The 17697-nt window shown below is 50.6% G+C and overlaps 1 protein-coding gene across 1 annotated transcript in view; it reads left to right on the top strand.

The window, feature by feature from the left end:
• LOC142487230 (collagen alpha-2(VI) chain-like) overlaps positions 1 to 17697 on the top strand; it is a 119459-nt gene that overhangs the window by 52274 nt on the left and 49488 nt on the right. The window contains exons 20-23 of the mRNA XM_075586133.1: positions 1605 to 1655; positions 7720 to 7755; positions 14304 to 14366; positions 15731 to 15793. Coding sequence (XP_075442248.1) covers positions 1605 to 1655; positions 7720 to 7755; positions 14304 to 14366; positions 15731 to 15793 — 213 coding nt within the window. The remainder of the gene's footprint in view (positions 1 to 1604; positions 1656 to 7719; positions 7756 to 14303; positions 14367 to 15730; positions 15794 to 17697) is intronic.

Below are 17697 nucleotides of genomic sequence, written 5' to 3'. Positions count from 1 at the left end.
ATATATGTATATAAGTGTCAAAATGGAGTGCTATTGAGCGTGGCATATGTATACAACAGACGACAGAGAAGCCCAATGCTACATCCAACATGACAGAAATACATAGTAAAATACTTATATATTCTCTTGAAAAAGGGTCATTTAGTTTAACCCTTTGGCCAATGCGTTGTAAGCTTGCGAGCCACGACAAGGCAGACACCTGTTCGCAAGTCCTAACACTACCAGATAAAATACTAATATACCTCTATTAGGATTAAAATTCTCATTTACCTCTTTTAGGAGGGAGAAAGACCACATTCGATCTATATCCAGTAGAATGAAAGGACCCACTAACTTGGGAAGTGGGGAGGGGCGGGCTTAAAACCTGGGTTGTGTAAAGGGCCAGCTAGTTAGCAGCTACGCTCAATAGCCCTTATTCAATATGCAATAAAGTTATCTTCCCCAAACTGTGGAAGATTTTAGTCCCCATCATGTGCATTGATCTGATGTCTTAAATAGAATGGGGAAGACGCATCACAGCACAGTGAACAGGCTTTAACAGGGACATTCACTAAGGTCTGTTGCTGGGTTATATACCCATAACGGCGGTAACGGTCATTGACTTGAAAGAAAGTTAATGTCAGATCAGGTGGCATTAACCTGCAATGGACCTTAGTGAATCTCTCCACAAGTTGGGGTTCATCTCCCACCTCAGCAGTGCTTTTAGGCCGCTGTAATCAGGAGCTGATCTCAATGTGCTGGAGAAAATATTTCTGAAAGTTGGAAGGCAAGAGAGACCACTGAAAGGCTGCTGTTGTCTTATCTTTCTCCAAACTAGTCATAGTTGATCATTTCTCAATGAAATACCATATGTCGTCATGACTGAAGATAGTAAATTAAGTTGTGCAAGAGGTAAAAAATCTAAGAGGTGGTAAATATGCCTTTTTGTTCACAGTTTTGTTTAAAACTCTCCCTTTGTCGCACTATTTATGCTCGAGTTTCATTGATAAATATCATGTCTCTTCATTTAGCCTTCAGTCTCACTAATGCTAACATCAACCTAAAGCACCAGTCCCTGTGCAATTCTTTTTTACGCCTGACTCCCCTTAGGATAGGAACTAGGGGGTCCCCAGAGCTGAAACCTACTATTTTTAACTCTTGGGACCCTCTGGTTCTAGAGATACTTACCACTTAAAGTAGTGCATTCCTCCAGGGTAACAAAATGGGAGGTTTAAACCTTCCACACCAAGGAAGTCGGCATTTCATCCGTTGTGGTTACTATTGGTCTGCGTAACAGGAGGGATTTAAATACCAAGAAGTGCAGGAACTACTTTCAGCGGTAGGTTTCTTAGGAACCAGGTGAAATTAGCATGTTTGAGGTTCCAGGGACCCCCTGACTTTCACCCTGGGTAAATAAAAGTGGGGGTGCAGGCTGCTTTATTATCAAAACCGTATCCATGTGATGTTACAATAATAATGATGTGCAGTTGAAATAATGTTATAATTATTTACTTACAATTTTGCAAAAGGCTGCAAACAGATGTGTGATCATTCTTAACTTCTAATTTTCATGAGGATGGCTCATTTAGTTTTCACCATTGTTGATAAATACTCTTTGTTTCTAGGGTGACAGAGGCAAAAATGGTAATAACTATCCAGGCTCAAGAGGACTACAGGTAAAAATGGTGCACCGGTACTTTCTAACTGTCATTTTCTTTAGTGTCTGGTATTATTAATGTAGCTGTTTTCATGGAAAGAGCAAAATGATAAAATAGGAACATATGTTGATGCTACATTTTTTTAAATTAGTTTTGTCTATAAAAACGGCCTGTCATGTCTAGGACAAAAGGTAACTAAGTACAGTGGCATGTTTTATAGATTGAATGTAGGTGATTGAGATGTATTTTAAAATCAGATTTTCCATTTTAACATCTCCATGGTAAACAAAGGGTTTTTTTTGTTTTTTTTTTACAATCTTTATCTATTACTAGCTGAGAGCCCCGGCGTTGCCCGGGATGTTTGTGGTGTGGGGGGTGGCATTTGGGTGGGGAGTGGTCCACGCGGCCCATGTGCGGTGGTAGTGCTGCTGTGGCTGTACTTATGGTGATTGTATCGGTGTGCTGATTTGGGAGGGTTTGGTGCTGATGTGGGGGTGCGGATGTGGGGGGTGCCGATGGGGGAGGTGCAAAGGTGGCGATGTGTGAGTGCTGATGGTGTTGATGGGGCTGGGAATGGCGGGGAGCCGAGAATGCCAGTGTGCTAGGGGGGCATGGGATACCGGTGTGCTGATGTGGTGGTGCTGGGGATAGTGTGTGTGTGTGTGTGTGTGTGTGTGTGTGTATACGTGTGTGTGTGTATACATTGTATGTGTGTGTGTGTGTGTAGGAGGTGGGAAGGGGGGGGAAGGGGGGGGAGGAGGTGGGAAGGGGGGGAGGGGGGTGGAGGGGAGGAGGGGAGGAGGGTGGGAAGGGGGGGGGGAGGAGGTGGGGAAGGGGGGGAGGAGGTGGGAAGTGGGGGGGAGGAGGTGGGAAGGGGGGGGGAGAGGAGGTGGGAAGGGGGGGGAGGAGGTGGGAAGGGGGGGGGGAGGTGGGAAGGGGGGGGAGGAGGTGGGAAGGGGGGGGGGAGGAGGTGGGAAGGGGGGGGGAGGAGGTGGGAAGGGGGGGGGAGGTGGTGGAAGGGGGGGAGGTGGTGGGAAGGGGGGGGAGGTGGTGGAAGGGGGGGGGGAGGTGGTGGGAAGGGGGGGGAGGTGTTGTGAAGGGGGGGGAGGTGGTGTGAAGGGGGGGGGGGTGGTGTGAAGGGGGGGAGGTGGTGTGAAGGTGGGGGGAGGTGGTGTGAAGGTGGGGGGAGGTGGTGGGAGGTTGTAAGGGGGGAGTGAAGGGAAGGTGAAGGGGGGGGGGGTGAAGGTGGGGGGTGGAGGGGGGGTGAAGGTGGGGGTGGAGGGGGGGTGAAGGTGGGGTGGAGGGGAGGTGAAGGGGGGGGGTTGGAGGGAGGTGAAGGGGGGGGTGGAGGGGAGGTGAGGGGTGGGTGGAGGGGAGGTGAAGGGGGGGTGGAGGGGAGGTGAAGGGGGGGGTGGAGGGGAGGTGAAGGGGGGTGGAGGGGAGGTGAAGGGGGGGGTGGATGGGGGGGGGAAGGGGGGGAAGGGGGGGTGGAGGGGAGGTGAAGGGGGGGTGGAGGGGAGGTGAAGGGGGGGTGGAGGAGAGGTGAAGGGGGGGGGTTGAGGGGAGGTGAAGGGGAGGTGGAGGGGGGGTGAAGGGGAGGTGGAGGGGGGGTGAAGGGGAGGTGGAGGGGGGGGGGGAGGAGGTGGGAAGGGGGGGAGGAGGTGGGAAGGGGGGGAGGAGGTGGGAAGGGAGGGGGGAGGTGGTGGGAAGGGGGGGGGGAGGAGGTGGGAAGGGGGGGGGAGGTGGTGGGAAGGGGGGGGAGGAGGTGGGAAGGGGGGGGGAGGAGGTGGAAGGGGGGGGAGGAGGGTGGAGGGGGGGGAGGAGGTGGGAGGGGGGGGGAGGAGGTGGAAGGGGGGGGGGGAGGAGGGGTGGGAAGGGGGGGGAGGAGGGTGGGAAGGGGGGGGAGGTGGTGGGAAGGGGGGGGGGAGGAGGTGGGAAGGGGGGGGGAGGAGGTGGGAAGGGGGGGAGGAGGTGGGAAGGGGGGGGAGGAGGTGGGATGGGGGGAGGAGGGGGGAAGGGGGGGTGGAGGAGGTGGGAAGGGGGGGGTGGTGGGTTGAGGGGGGGGAGGGGTGGGAAGGGGGGGGGAGGTGGTAAGGGAGGGGGAGGTGGGAAGGGGGGGGGAGGAGGTGGGAAGGTGGGGGGGGGAGGAGGTGAGAAGGTGGGGGGGAGGAGGATGTGGGAAGGGGAGGGGAGGAGGTGGGAAGGGCGGGGGGGAGGAGGTGGAAGGGGGGGAGGAGGTGGGAAGGGGGGGGAGGAGGTGGGAAGGGGGGGGAGGTGGAAGGGGGGGGGGAGGAGGTGGGAAGGTGGGGGGGAGGAGGTGGGAAGGTGGGGGGGGAGGAGGTGGGAAGGTGGGGGGGGAGGAGGTTGGGAAGGTGGGGGGGGGGAGGGTGGGAAGGTGGGGGGGGAGGAGGTGGGAAGGAGGGGGGAGGAGGTGGGAAGGGGGGGGAGGAGGTGGGAAGGGGGGGAGGAGGTGGGAAGGGGGGGGAGGTTGGTGGGATGGGGGGGGGAGGTGGTGGGAAGGGGGGCAAGGGGGGGTGGTGGGAAGGGGGGGGAGGTGGTGTGAAGGGGGGGGAGGTGGTGTGAAGGTGGGGGGAGGGTGGTGGTGTGGGGGGAGGGGAGGTGGTGGGAGGGGGGGAGGTGGTGGGAGGGTTGGTTAGGGGGGAGTGAAGGGAAGGTGAAGGGGAGGTGAAGGGGGGGGTGGAGGGGAGGTGAAGGGGGGTGGTGGAGGGGAGGTGAAGGGGGGTGGTGGAGGGGGAGGTGAAGGGGGGGGTGGAGGGGAGGTGAGGGGGTGTGGTGGAGGGGAGGTGAAGGGGGGGGTGGAGGGGAGGTGAGGGGGGGGTGGAGGGGAGGTGAAGGGGGGGTGGAGGGGAGGTGAAGGTGGGGGGGTGGAGGGGGTGGAGGGGGGGGTGGACGGGGGAAGGGGGGGGAGGAGGGGGGAGGGGGGATGGGGGGAAGGGGGGGAGGAGGGGGGAAGAGGGGGGAAGGGGCAGGTGAGGTGGGGTGGAGGGGAGGTGAGGGGGGTGGTGGGGAGGTGGGTGGAGGGGAGGTGAAGGGGGGGTGGGTGGAGGGGAGGTGAAGGGGGGGGGTGGAGGGGAGGTGAGGGGGGGGTGGAGGGGAGGTGAAGGGGGGTGGTGGGGAGGTGAAGGGGGGGTTAAGGGGAGGTGGAGGGGGGGGTGAGGGGAGGTGGTGGGGGGGTGAGGGGGGGTGGAGGGGGTGGGGGGGTGGAGGGGGGGTGAAGGGAGAGGTGAGGAGGGGAGTGAAGGTGAAGGAGAGAGGGGCGGGAGTGAAGGGGGAGGTGGAGGGGGGTGGAGGGGGGGAGGGAAGGGGAGGTGGAGGGGGGGTGAAGGGGAGGTGGAGGGGGGGGTGAAGGGAGGTGGAAGGGAGGTGAGGGGTGAGGGGAGGTTGAAGGCCGCTCAGTCCACCCGTCCGGCCACTCACTCACCCGTCCGGCATCTCCCTCACCCCGTCCGGCCGCTCACCTCACCCGTCCGGGCAGCTCCCTCACCCGTCTGGCAGCTCACTCACCCGTCCGGCAGCTCCCTCACCCGTGTTGTGGCCGCCTCCCCCCGCTGTGTCCCGGGCGCTCACTCCCCACTGACTGTAGCGGCGCCGGGGGGGGGGTGGAGGGGAGGTGAAGGGGGGTGAGGGGAGGTGAAGGGGGGGTGAGGGGTGGGTGAGGGGAGGTGAAGGGGGGGTGAGGGTTGGGTGAAGGGGGGTGAGGGGATGTGAAGGCCGCTCACTCACTCGTCCGGCCGCTCCCTGAGGCAGGAGGCCCACGCTTCCCCTATCCGGTAAGCGGCGTACGTGAGGGGGAGAGCAGGAGGCCCGGGCCGTGCTTCCCCTATCCGGTAGCGGCGCACGTGAGGGGGAGAGCAGGAGGCCCCGGGGCCGCGCCGCGAGGGAGGAGGAGGCTGGAGTTTCCTGCTCTCCGCGGCGCACGGTGAGGGTGATGGTGCGGGCTGGGGATGTTGCAGAGCGTGGGGATTTGGGTGAGGTGGGGAGGGGGGAGAGAGTGAGGGGGCACCGGGAGAGGAGGGGGGGGGGGGGGTGTGTGTGGAAGGTGAGCTGGCGGTCCAACTGACGGGGGAGAGGTGTGTGTGTGTGTGTGTTTTTTTATTTTTTTTTGTTTGGCCCGTCACTCTGCCTCAGGCCAATGAGAGGTGCGGGGGCGGGCAGGCCAAGGGACCAATGAGATTGCCGCTAGGGACGCAGACATACAGTGAACTCAGAAATATATAGTAGATAGTCTTGATGATAAGAGCAAAACAGAGAAGCTCCGTTTAATTAAGAAATGATGGGGATAAAATTGCACTCACACACAATAACATCAGTATAGGCTCATCAGAGCGGGTGTTACTGTGGTCTTGGATCTCTGCTATGGTCTGTAAAAAAATGCCTCAATCTATTTGGCCAATAGTTCCCCCCGACACCCCCGATGTCCCACATGATCACGACACCAACATCAAACAGACAGGCAAGCTCTCCCTATGCGTTTCATTGCATCCGGCTATCTCATCAAGGATAGCTTCTACTATTTTGCTCTTTCCCAATAGGACTGCTCTGTCTGAAGATTGCTGGAGGAACCCTTAATGTGATCTTAATACCTTTAATGTGTCTGTATAATGTTGGATTATACTGAATTACTGCTGAATTAACTTTTTGTTTATTCACATATGTTTTAAAGTTGTATTATATTTTATATACAGTATATACAGTACACTGTGGTATGTTTGATGTGAGATGCTGCTCACTCAACTATTTTTATACATAATAAAAAAATTATATATATATATATACAGTGGTTGACAAATCACCAAAAAATCTACTCGCCACACAAAAAAATCTACTCGCAACCTAGTACCAAACGTGTGCTGCTTGGGCCAATATTTACTCGCCCGGGGGTCAAATCCACTCGTCCGGGGCAAGCAAATGTATAGGTTTGTCGAACACTGTATATATATATATATTATAAAAAATGTGCAAAAATATTCCTACTACACAAATACTATATATATATAGTATTTGTGTAGTAGGAATATTTTTGCACATTTTTTATAAGATTATAATTTACAGTAAATTAGCGCTTTTTCAAAAAATTTCATTGTACTGTATATTTGTTACGTTATTTTCTGCTAAAAAGCCAGCTTGTCAATCCTCCTAGCTCTGTTCTTTGTTTGCAAAGTACAGTAATTATGTACTGTAGCCATCATTAGTCAAACTGATAAACATACAGTAAGTAAGTAGCGCATATGTTTGAATCCAGTATCCACAGAGAAAGGCAAATCATATTCATTTTTAACAAGATAGAAATAAGTAAAACAGTTACTGACTTCTAAGGAAGCAATTACATTGATAAGTAGTTGTATTTTTGTTATTTTTGTTACATTGAACTGCCCATAGGACATCTTTTTGATGTATTTAATTTGTACGTGAGCTGTAGAAACCTTACAAATCTCTTCTTCACATGTGCTAGCAGATCGCCCCCCAAAAAGGGAACCATTCTGTGCCAGTGTTAGGATTTAAAGGAGCATCAAAAAACCCAGTGGGAAAGCAGATGGACAACAACAGATTTGATGAGAAAGTTGTTTGTCACTCGATACGCATCCTCCAGCAACAACTACACAAACATGAAATCTTATGCCAAGGCACGAAATGCCTAAATCACAATGTGGTGAAGCATTTATGGGCTGGGAACAACAAAAGTTACTCTAAGAGATCTCATCAACATCATTGGTGGTCTCCACCTGTGGAGTGTCTGAATTTTAATCTGTTGCTTTGCTTTTACCTATTCATGTTAATAAATGATCACAGTGGATATGCCAATTCTATTAGGCAAGGTTCTGTGAGGTTAAGGGGACTGGCAGTTTCTGATGAAATGTTCAACTCCCTAGAAGAGGAACCTGTAAAGTGACATACTGTATGACAGGCAGCTCAAATATGGGGTATGGAAGTGGTGCTGGGGATCTACGTACAATCCTGTCATAGCTAAACAGTAGCCTCAATAGTTCCCATTTGTAAATGGTCTTCTCTTAATCAATTTGTACGTTTGTGATTTTTATTTTATACCTATAATTACATTTAGGGTGCCAGAGGCGAACAGGGTCTTCCAGGCTTTCCGGTAAGGCTATAATCATTACTACTACTGAATTTCATAACATTCATCCAGAACACTTGGGAGCATGTATTCCCCCTGTTATATGCGGTAGAGACGCCTTCTTCCTGGAAAATATATCAACTGAATCCATTTGAATATTGTTTAAATGTTCCTGGGCAATTCAAGCAATTTTGTATCAAAGCAATCTTTTGACATCTAAATTAATACAAAGAGGGTATTCTCAGCTTGCTCCTCTCAAGTTATATTGTTGCAGTTTTGCCCTAAGTGCATGTTATTCGGGAAATCTTAATGAAATTTGAGAAGAGCCATCAGATGCATACATTATAATAGAAAACATCGAATCCTGCACCAAATTCTGAATCCCTGTGTTACCTATTTTTCCTTTTATTGTTGTAAATAAAAAAATCTCTTCCAAGCCTGAGAATGTATAAAAGAGTTAAAAAGAGTGCTCTCTCTGATAGATGATACAGTTGTCTGTTCTAGTTGTGATAATCCAGGCTCTGAAACTTTCTGCAACTCGGTTCTATCTACTTTCAGTTTAGGACCCTGGAGGGAAAGTTAAGAGCCGATGGGGTTCCTTTGCATTCTCCTCTTAATCCGCTTTTAAAAATTGTATCTTGAGGAGGCGCATGCGCGAGGGCAAGGAGTATGGTCGCATAGATTAGGAGCTCCGTGCCTCGCTTAAGAAAAAAAGCCAGCTGAAACCTAATAAACCTACCAAATACCAAACAGTCTCTGATTTTCATTCACTAACAAGCGCAGGATGTCCAGAAAAGCCCCCAAAGCAACCAAAAAGAAGGTATTGCCGGAATATTTCGGGCGGGCAGGGACGAGTGGAGCGGGAGGGGAAATGGCGCCATATTCAAACGCAGGCTCAGAGACGGAGATGGACGGCGAAGGAGAGGAGCGGGACAACTCGACACAGAGGCCGGTGAGACAGTGCGATATAGATAAGCTATGGAACAACCTCAAAACCCTATTCCAGGCTGAGATTAAAGACCTGAAGAGAGAGGTGTCAGGCTTGGGGGAACGGACAAGCACCCTGGAAACTAAGATGGATCAATCGATTAAAGCGTACAAGAAGCAGGACAGAAGGTACACAGGCCTGCAAGAGCAAATAAACGAATTGCGGGAGCGCCAGGAAGACACAGAGAATAGGGACAGGTGCAATAACCTCCGGATCAGAGGGGTCCCCGAAACTGTCCTGGACTGTGATGAGTTCATCTCACAATGGCTGACAGCGCTGCTCCCTGAGGTCCCCAAGGAGCGCCTGGTAATGGATAGGTGCCACAGAGCCCTAGAAGCTAAACCGCTCCTAAATGAACAGCCCAGAGATATTGTGCTACGGCTGCACCACTATCGCACTAAGGAGGCCGTTATACATAAGACCAGGCCACTACCGGTAGTGGAACATGAGGGCACGAGGATGTCCATCTTTCAGGACCTATCCCCCGCAACGCTGGCCCGCCGCAGAACCTTTGGGCCATTAACGAAGTTCCTGAGAGACAAGGGGGTAAGGTACAGGTGGTCCTTCCCCTTCGGTCTGCAGGTAGTCAGAGGCGGGAAAGCGTACACGCTGAGAGAGGCAGAGGAAGGGCAAGCCTTCCTGCACAAACTAGGCCTGGGAGAAGCCCCGGTAGCCAGGGAGCCTGCCAGCCAACTCCCAGAGCCCACGTGGGAGCAGCGTCTGAGGTCCCCCAGGGAGAAGAGGGCCACGGAGGAGGCATAATACACAATTAATAAAAGAAATACACTACCAAGTTAAAGTTATGGCTTTAGTTGGAAAAGCCAGTTGAACTGCCAGAGAAAGTACCCCCCGACCCCACCGGGGTAACCCCCCAAACAAACCCTCACCCCCTGAAAGTGGAGCTCTGAACCACATATCGCTGAATTTAAAGACCCTCGGAAGCGTTCCACAAGAGTCACCGGACGATACAGCTGCAAAAACAAAGTATAAACTTTTGGCCTACCTTCCTCGTGACGGCATCCCCACGCTCAAGATGGCGATGATCCCCATGCTGGCGGGAATCCACGATGAGGCGCAGGACCCGGAAGGGAGCGGAGAGCGGGAAACAGGAGCAAGCACCCACACATTCGCATGGCTGAAATGCGAAATCCAAAATGGCGGCCGCCCGGAAGCGCGTCACAGTAAGGATCCGGAAGGAGCGGCGCCATCTTGGAGGGGGCAGAGACCCAGCCCCCTGCGATGCGGACAAATGACGTCACCGTCGGAATAGAAGCTGGCCGGAGGCCCCGCGAGGTGGCTGGGAGGTGCCGGAGAGGCCCCACCGGCGAAGAGAAGACACCGCACCAAGCGGAAGCAGGACATTTGAATGGTCTAAAGTCAGGGAGCCGGCCACAGACTATAGAGGTAGCGGCGGCGGCCAGTTACGGAGGGCAGGGGCACACAGGGTACAGAGCAGGCAGACGGTCTGGCTAGAAGATAGAGCAGATGAAGAAGAGATAAAGAAGGTTAGGAGGGGCTTGGGTAGAGAGGGCTAAAGGGAAGGAAGTTAACAGAGTGGAAGGGAGTGGAGGTGAGGTAAAAGCAAGAAGCAGGGAAGGGGAGGGATATAGGCAAATAAGTGAGAGAGAAGAGGAATGTGAAGGGAGGGGGAGCCAGGAGCAGGTTTGGCAATAGGATGGCTGGATTGGGAAGGAGATTAGATGGTGACTGGTAGAAGTGAGAAAGGAGGAAGTGATGATGGATGACAGAAGGAGTTGAGGGATAGTGTTGGTGAGTGGAGAATAAAGAGGTGGGGAGAGTAGGTGATTAGAGGGGCAGGTGCAGGTAGGAAGGGAGCAGGGGAAGGAAAGAAGGTCACACAGAGAGAGAAAAAAAGGCAGATGGCAGAAGCAGTAAGAGAGAGGGTAGACAGACGGAAAATAGACAGAAAATGATAGTAGTGAGAGTGACAAGGGTATCTGCAACATCAGGAAGATGAAAGGGGGAGGAGAGTGCAAGGGAAAAGGGGCTTTTAATGGTTGGGTGGGGGCATTGGCAGCAAATTTTGAGTTAGGTTTCAATATGTTACAATGGTGTTAAGCGAGGCGGGGAGGAGGGGAGGCGACCTGCTTCAACTTCCGCATGGGCCGCGCACTAGGGAGGAGGAGGGGAGTTCTCCAAGACCCTAGTGAAGTCCTTTGGGACAAGACTCTGGGGGTTGCCGGCAACACCCCCAAGTTACTCCCGGATGGCAGGAGAGGAGTTCGGGCACCCAAAGGCGAGGTCCTCGGCAGGAAGACTTCCTCGTTGAGACGGCGAGACTCTCCATGTGATAAAATATGCTGTGTGTTGTTTTTGTTTTTGTGTCCCCCGGTGTTCCCTTGTGTGTGTATACCCTCCTGTGTCTCCGTAGGTGAGAGAGTGAGGTGCATCGGTAAAAAGCAAGGAAGAGGCTTTAGATCCGACCCAGCCACCCGAGACAAGAAAAGGTACTGGCAGAAATGTCGACCTACACGCATCAATGAGTAAGGAACTCAGGTTAATTTCACTTTTATTTTACTGCTGCTGTTCCGGTGTATCCTGTTCCTTTGCTGTGCACTGCATCACTTGCATTTGTGGCTACCATTACTTCTAGAATGTACAGGGAAGTAATATGCCCAACGAAGCCCAATGATGACAGACTGTGCTACATGAGACGCTGGGAAGAGGACTTAGGGGAGACACTAGAGGACGAGGAATGGGACAGAATTATTCAGGCAGCCGCTAAAAGTTCAATCTGTACCACATTAAAGGAGAACGCATATAAAGTCCTGATACGGTGGTATTACACCCCAACCCGATTAGCTAAATTTGTGAGAGGCTATTCCCCTCTCTGTCCTAAACAGTGTGGGGAGGCAGCGGATCTGCGACACATGCTGTGGTCTTGCCCAAGAGTGGCCCCTATTTGGGAACAGATTAGAGATTGGATTCAACGGATTCTCGGTTTGGAGATCCCCCTGGACCCGTGGGTGTTCATACTGGGCAGACGGATCCAGGGTATGTCGAATGCAGCGCATAAATTGATCGCGCATTTTGCTACAGCCACGAGATGCGAGATCGCAGCATTATGGAAGCAGCAAGATATACCAATTATCCCAAAGATCAGAAATAGGATTTGGCATGTCTGCAGGATGGAACAATTAACAAGTTTGGTTAATGACTCCGGCGCAAATTACCTAAAAGTCTGGGCACCGTGGTTGGCCCAGGTAGATATCCCGGGGGTGGATGCCACCATGATATTGCACTAATATATACAGGTGCGTTCTCCTTTGAAGGTCAGATAAGTGACGGGACATAGAGACTTACGGTCAGCGGACAGCCCCATGAGTTTAGGCAAGGAAATGGGACACAAGAGAAGGTCCGACTACAGTCAGCAAAATACAGGTCGCCATTCCGATGTGGTCAAAGATGATCAAAGTAGACGGAATCACTCTGTCTCCCCCCCTCCCTCTTCCCCCCCTCCTCCTTCCACCCCAGTCCCCTCCTCTTGTTAGTCTTGTCGTATTTGTATCTGTGTCTTTGTATGTAGATGTGCGTTCGTACTGTTCATAAATGTGTTTGCCTAATAATTGGAAATGACATACTGGGCTGTGACACAATGTTTGCACATGTATCTTCCAATAAAAACTTAAGTTGGAAAAAAAAAAAAATTGTATCTTGACCAGCTCCAACCAGCTTCTTTTGGTAATAATCCCACAGATCTTCCAAACGTTTCACTGGGGTTTTTACATCACTTCCCCCTTTCTGGCTGGAGACAAGAAAAGAGGGATCTGACAATGTATAGACCGTTCACTGCTTAATGATCTCTGTCAAATGTAATAAACATTTGAAGCAGTCACAAGCATAACAATATTTTCTTTGCATTAATACAACACCCTGGGAAGTCACTTTAGCTCGTTGTGCTTCAGGCACTACAAGTACAGAGTATGCTCTACAACAGAGGTGGGCAACCTGTTTTTCAATGTAGCCACAGGTGTGGTGAATGACAAGTGAAAATCGCCACACCATGCTTTTCGTTTACTTGTGTCACTAAAAATTGTAGCTCCCATAAAAAATAACAGTTCAAGGTCAGGTCTAGACTCCAACTGAAAGCAGAGGGGCGTATTGGATGGCTGTGTTGCGTCAATGACTCATTCAGAATTAGAAACCAGCACACGCCGTCAGGCATAAGTTTATTGTACTGTTGGCGCTGGCAAACTCATTCGGTACACTTTCATGGCCAATTCGTCCCTTGTGGCGATCGGCGATAGGGTTGCCCACCTCGTCTCTACTGGATGTTACAGTTAAGGTTACATTGTATGCTCTACAGCAGGGATGGACAACCTTTTTTTCAGACGAGCCAATAAATGGGCACAACTTTTTTGACGGGCCACTGTACTCCCCGCGGCTGCCATAAAGGGGCTGTAGAAGTACAGTGGCAGGAATGACGGTAGCCTGTGTGGAGCACAGACGACTGTTCTGGGGCCCAGGACTAGAGTTTCCACCTGGGCCCCCGTGTCTGTGGCCCTGTGAGCCTCTGACACATGTCTCTATCTCATGCCCACCCACTCTCTCTCTCAAACACACACACCCTCTCTCTCTCTTTCACTCTCCCTCTCCCAATCTCACTCTCCTACTCCCTCTATTTCTCTCCCCCTTCTCACACTCCCCGTTTGTCTCCATAACACTCTGTACCCTGTCTCTTCTCCCCTCTGTTCTCACTCCTCCCTCTCTCTCACTCTCCCCCTCTCTATGACTCCCCTCTCTCCCTCTTTCTCACTCCTCACACTTTCCACACATCTATTACTTCCCGCTCTCACTCTCTCCTCACTCACTCTCTTCCCCTCCTCTCAATCACTCCCCACTCCTCTCACTCAATCTCCCCCCTCATCCTTTCTCACTCAATTTCCCCCCTCCTTCTCTCTCACTCAATTCCCCCTCCTCTTCCCACTCAATTTTCTCTCTCCCCACATCTCTCTTTACTGGCCACCCCTGCCCTACAGGGCACTAGAGTTAGTTACATTGTATGCTCTATAGGGCAGCATCTTGTGTCTGGAAGTTGTTCAGATGTAGCGGGAGTTACTGTCTCCGGAGCAGCGACTCAGAAACCTTAAAGCCACGGCTCTGGAGATGGCGCGGCTCTGTTCGTGCTGCGGGGGTCCATGCTTCCGGATTAGTGGTGTGAAAGACGTAATTTGCCATTGATATCACTAACATTAGCAAAAACTGCACGCTCTGGAAAAAATATGTGCAGGTTTACGTGGCCCTTTACGGGCTGACACTTATTACCATTTTTGTTACATTTCTGGTGAAAAGAGACAAAAATGGTGCAAAATTGGCAAACTTCTCTTAAACTTTGTCGAAATTGGCAAAATTTGGATCAGTGCAAACTTCACAAAAAGTTCTAAAAAATGCAAAACCACGAAAATGTTGCCAAAGTTATTTAAAAGACATTCTCTAGTGGAGAGGATACGTTTGAGCTGAACCAAAAACTTCTCCTTGCTGACTGACATTCGAACAGAATACTGTACATACTTGAGTTAACCATTGTATACATCTTTTGCTTGCTTTTTCTTTCTTTGACTAGGGATCCAGAGGATACTTTGGCGAGAAAGGAGAGCAGGGTCCAAAAGGAGGAAAAGGAGAAAGTGTAAATATATTTTATTTCAGTTAATTTCCTATTTTTCTGTACTCCTTGTCTGGGGTCCTACTCTGTACTTTTGTCTGTTTAGAGCAAAGGCTAAACTAAGCCCATGGGTGTAAAAATAGTTGAAGGTTTACAAAGAAGATTGAAGCTATGATGAATGGAGAATGGCGCCACAGCAACAGATGGTCAAAATTCTCTTGAGATCCGGTATAAAACAAGCTTTATTGGTACATGGCACACACAAGGAAGCAGGCTCCGTTCTCCATTTATCATAGCTTCATTTCCACTTCGGACGCACGCGACGGGAGCAACAGTCAACGAGAGCTGGGATCCAGGACGGAAGAGCCAATAGGGGTAAGCGTTTTGCCCCAGAGCCCAGACCTTCAGTGTGGTCCCACACATCGCCCTCCGACTTATGCTACCACTGTCATATGCTCATATACCTGCTGTCAGCTCCTGCAACTGTTCATTGCCTGAGCGCATGAGTTTGTTACCTTCTTACAAAGAAGATTGTCCTGCATTTTCAGAGCCCTGCTGTTTGTACTGTGAACATATGTTCACTCAGAACAAAACTGTGATTTCATTTATTGTCAGATACTCCAGCTGGGAAGGAGGGATGATTTCATAACTAAAATGGAGTGACCTATTGGTAAAATACTAACCCAGTTTTACAAAACACAGCTCAGTATCTAGGTACTGTAGCCTCAACTGAATGGGACACAAGGTGTCCAAAAGTTTAGCACAACTTAGTATATTGTACACTGTCTGTAAAGTCGGCGAGCCCAGTGCCACATCTTTGTGACTTTGAGGAAGCCATTTAATCTCCTGTGTCTCAGACATCCACAATTATATTAGAATCTGTGGAAGGACCAATTGCACCTGTTAGCATTAATAACATTTAATACTACACCGTCAATTTCATATTATTATTTGATTTATTTATCAAAGGAGGGATTGATTATAAGCCACATCTTCTATATCAAAGAAAACATACAAATGTACCAGCCGTAATTGCACCTGCACCTGATAATGGGCACATTTTTTTTAAACATGTAGGACCCCAGAACTGAACTGCAATACTCCAAGCTACTGACTGCAAGCTACTGGGGCCTTCCGGTTCCTGACACATTTACATTTGAAATTCTCTTACAAGAATTATTGTCTGGGAGAAACATTGTGGTAATTGGGGTCAGCATTACTTTAGTGGCCAATAGAAAGTCTTGACACCATTATGAGATTACATTGCAGTATACGATTAGGTTGCCTAACTGTCTTTGTTTTTCCTTGGTTTATATAAGGTGAAAATAGGACACAAATCCCTGATTTCCAGGGAACGCATTAATGCCCAGTACAACTATTTCATTTAGGGTGACTATGGACTTAATGGACAATACGGAGATAGAGGTCCTGCAGGCATTCCTGGATTTCCTGTGAGTATTCAGCTAAACTGGCATGTAAGACGAATAGTTTTTTTACCTGTGAATTAACATAAAGCATCTTTATCCTTTCAGACATTTGTTTCCTTGAAACTTGAGGAAGTGAAAATGTGTGCTCTAAACACATTTACTGTATATCTAACATTACATATATTCTCCAAAGTGTGCATGAAATATTACTCTTAGAAAAATGAAAAACCACGAGTAAGTATTTGTTGCCCAGGCTGTGTACTCCGACGCTGCACATAGATCACCTGTGAGCACACGGAACTCTGTCAGCAAACAGAGACCAGCTGCTGCAGACCTTGGATTTCCCTACACTGAGAACAGGAAGCTGGCACGACTGGACCAGCATCCCCTGAAGTCACTTCCTGGAGCGCTATACGCAGAGAGAAATGCCAGCCACCGCCAGCCCTACCAGGATGCCAGCGCTCTGACGTGGGGCTCAACACAGTGGTAACATCGGCTCTTCAGGCACATACCATACACTTGCATTGCAGATGTAGCCAGGTCCTCCGGTACCACCCCTTCTTACCCTGGTGCTAGTGGGAGCATCCCTAGCGGCGGCCATTACCAGGGAAGGCTCTGTGTGGGAATACAAGTCCCATGAGCCTCAGGGAGTTGGGATACCAGGTGGTCACAGCAGCCAATGGGGTTGTCAGAACTCTCTGCTCTCTGATTCTGAAACATTCTGCGTGCTGGAGAAAACAGGCAGTTGGTGACAGTTGGTGCTGGGAGGCAAGGGGAGAGGAGGTGCGTAGTGCAGGGGTCAGTGACCCACTGCACATGCCAGAATATTCCCCTAGGCCCCAGCGCAGGCCCTTAGTCACCACCAGCTTGTGGTATTGCAGGGAACAGCCCTAGATAGGGACTTTACCATTTACTGATAGTAGCAGTCAGGGACACAGCATCTTCCTGAGCTACAAGGTGATCTGTAGTTTGGGATCAGACTGCATTGCGGAGTCAAGCCTTGTGAGAGACCTCCCTGACAGTGAGGAACCACTCGTGAGAGACGACGCTGGATCTGCGGATCCCTTTCGAAGCATCAGCGACTGGGTGCTGGAGCGCCCGTCAAGTATTATAATAAAGTGCACCAACACTGGTACCTAAAGGCGCTGATTCCGCCTTGGGGGGTGGATTTCTTGGTGACACTAAAGGTTAAGTGACCAAGGGACTGGTACAGTACATTGGACACGGTGTGGGGTGCACATGTGATGGGGAGGAAAGGGTTAATACCTGATTTGCCATGCATTACTGTTGTTGCCCTGTCCCCGCCATTTTTATTCCCCATTTGCAGGCCATTCCCTGTCTGCGAGGGTAAAAGACAAGATGCATTGCTTGCCATACCCTCTAACCAACATATGATAGCAGATCTTAAATGTAAGGCAGGATGTATTTTTTTGTAAGTCCACGCAGGAATTACTTGGACCTCCAACTGTGATATGGGTGAATGAGCTTCGGTATTTTTTGACCAAGCCTGAAAGGGTTGTAATTATTTTTATGATGGAGCCTCAAAAGGCTCCCACAGATTTAGAGTCCCCCTGTCTAAAAGAGTGTCAATTATGACAAGACTTAGAGGCCCATAATGTATACGATACTGGCATACTGATGCACAGCAGATGTCAGGCTATTGACACCTTTAAGACAGAGACCAGACACAGTGGCCCCAAGAAATGGGTATAGCCCAGGTATGCTAAGTGGCATGGGCATCAACCTGACCCATGCGCCCTGCCCACCGGACAGCCCTTTTGACCGGTCTTATGAAATATTGGGTCACTTGGCTATTCGTGGTTTTTTTTGTTCCCACGAGAGGATTGGATCCACATGTTAAAGATAGCTTTTGCCAGTCTATAACTGTGGCTCCCCAGGTATTTCCCAGTGTGATTCTTGAATTTTAA

The sequence above is a fragment of the Ascaphus truei genome, chromosome 2 (assembly GCF_040206685.1).
Source record: "Ascaphus truei isolate aAscTru1 chromosome 2, aAscTru1.hap1, whole genome shotgun sequence".
In the NCBI taxonomy this organism is placed as follows: domain Eukaryota; kingdom Metazoa; phylum Chordata; class Amphibia; order Anura; family Ascaphidae; genus Ascaphus; species Ascaphus truei.
This window is presented reverse-complemented; position numbering and strand designations above follow the sequence as displayed.